This window comes from Limulus polyphemus, unplaced genomic scaffold (assembly GCF_000517525.1).
Source record: "Limulus polyphemus unplaced genomic scaffold, Limulus_polyphemus-2.1.2 Scaffold9576, whole genome shotgun sequence".
Lineage (NCBI taxonomy): Eukaryota > Metazoa > Arthropoda > Merostomata > Xiphosura > Limulidae > Limulus > Limulus polyphemus.
This window is the reverse complement of record NW_013675186.1, coordinates 1-1,683: the sequence shown is the minus strand read 5'-3', so window position 1 is coordinate 1,683 and position 1,683 is coordinate 1. Positions and strand designations below refer to the sequence as shown.

General features: G+C 31.9%; 1 protein-coding gene across 1 annotated transcript in view; it reads right to left on the bottom strand.

Annotated features, from left to right (window-relative positions):
• The window catches only part of LOC106475984 (uncharacterized protein KIAA1841-like), a gene marked incomplete at both ends in the record, with an annotated part of 20,802 nt that extends 20,565 nt beyond the window's left edge, over positions 1-237 (bottom strand). Inside the window, one exon of the mRNA XM_022379976.1 lies at positions 159-237. Coding sequence (XP_022235684.1) covers positions 159-237 — 79 coding nt within the window. The remainder of the gene's footprint in view (positions 1-158) is intronic.
• Between the last annotated feature and the right edge of the window lie 1,446 nt (positions 238-1,683).

Sequence of the window (1,683 nt, the reverse complement as noted above, 5' to 3'; positions counted from 1 at the left end):
AAAATTGGAGTGAAGGTTCATTAGGTACATACCAATTTTCAATTTTGCAGATTTTATTGGCGTTTTTTACCACTACCTCACCTCCTGAGGATAGATTTGGTACAAGGGTTCATATTTTTATAACTAACACAAAGTTGTTAACTAGGACTGTATCTTACCAATGCACGTCACATGGGGAGCTAGATGGTTGAATGTTAGCACTTGAACACGTTGGATTTTCCTCCCCCAACTTGTCAACTGAAATACAGATAACATCTGTACAGTTCTACAGTTCTAACTGACAATTTTTTTACACATACTAAAGGTTTAAAGAACACTTGGTATTAATTTTGTTTGTTGATTTTACACTGTTATAAAATGAAAACTTCAAAAAACAATTATAATCTGTTTAATAATGATTGACATAAAGTTGATAGACAACTTCTCCACATAATCTTGTTAGCAACAAGAACTAGTTGTTGTTTGATCAGTTAATGACTGGTTAGATTCTGTGAGTTGTGACGTGTCTGCTTTCTGACAATGAAATGGAAGGCATTCAAGCTGGATGAAAGTCAAATAAGTCCCAGTACAAAGTATCAATGAATGCTGGAACCCCTGCTGGTAGGTATTACAGTGACTTTTTTTCAGGAGTAAGGACTTGATTGTGAAGTGAAGTGTATCAATTCACTTTTTGTAGATTTTTATAATTCAACACAACTTGCTAAAGTTTCACTACTTTAAATAGTAATGTTTCTTAAATATCAACTTTTTAATTTTTTTAGACACATACGTTTTCAGGCAGGTGGCAGCACTGCCTATGTAGGGATGGCTTGGATTGTTCATTGAAATAAGTCATCAGAACTTCACAATACTATACCGTGTTTCCTTTTATAACAATATCTATGTAATGACTAAATCACAAGTTCTGGGAATATCTGTAAATATCATAGCAAAAAGTTTGAATTTCTTGTTCTTTTTTTCTACTTCTTTTTTTATTACATGAAAACTGAAACAATGGTGTCAACCAATTTCACTGAGGTGACATAGTTTCAAGCGGAGTATCAGCTTTTATAAGTATTATTAATAACTAGAAGTAATTTTTAAAAATCATAATTCTAATGTAAACAATGTTATCATTACCCCTTGAAGTTAGCTTTCTTACAGAACTTTGTGTTCATTTTGTGAACCAGGAATCACCAGCCAACAAGATAAACAATAAATACTACAGTTGGAACCACATTGTATTTAGACCTTGATTATAAGTACAACCTTCCTATGTTTATTGAAACATTCTAGTGTAAACAATGTTATCATTACCCCTTGAAGTTAGCTTTCCTATAGGACTTTGTGTTCATTATGTGAACCAGGAATCACCAGCCAGTAACAGATAAACAATAAATATTACAGTTGGAACCACATTGTATTTAGACCTTGATTATAAATACAACCTTCCTATGTCTATTGAAACATTGTATTATAAATAACAAGCAAAAGAAATAAATAGTGGGGATGGCTAATATCAATCCATCAAAAACAATGCAAACAAGATAGTAGAGATGGCTAATATCAATCCATCAAAAACAATGCAAACAAGATAGTAGAGATGGCTAATATCAATTCATCAAAAACAATGCAAACAAGATAGTAGAAATGGCTAATATCAATTCATCAAAAACAATGCAAACAAGATAGTAGAAATGGCTA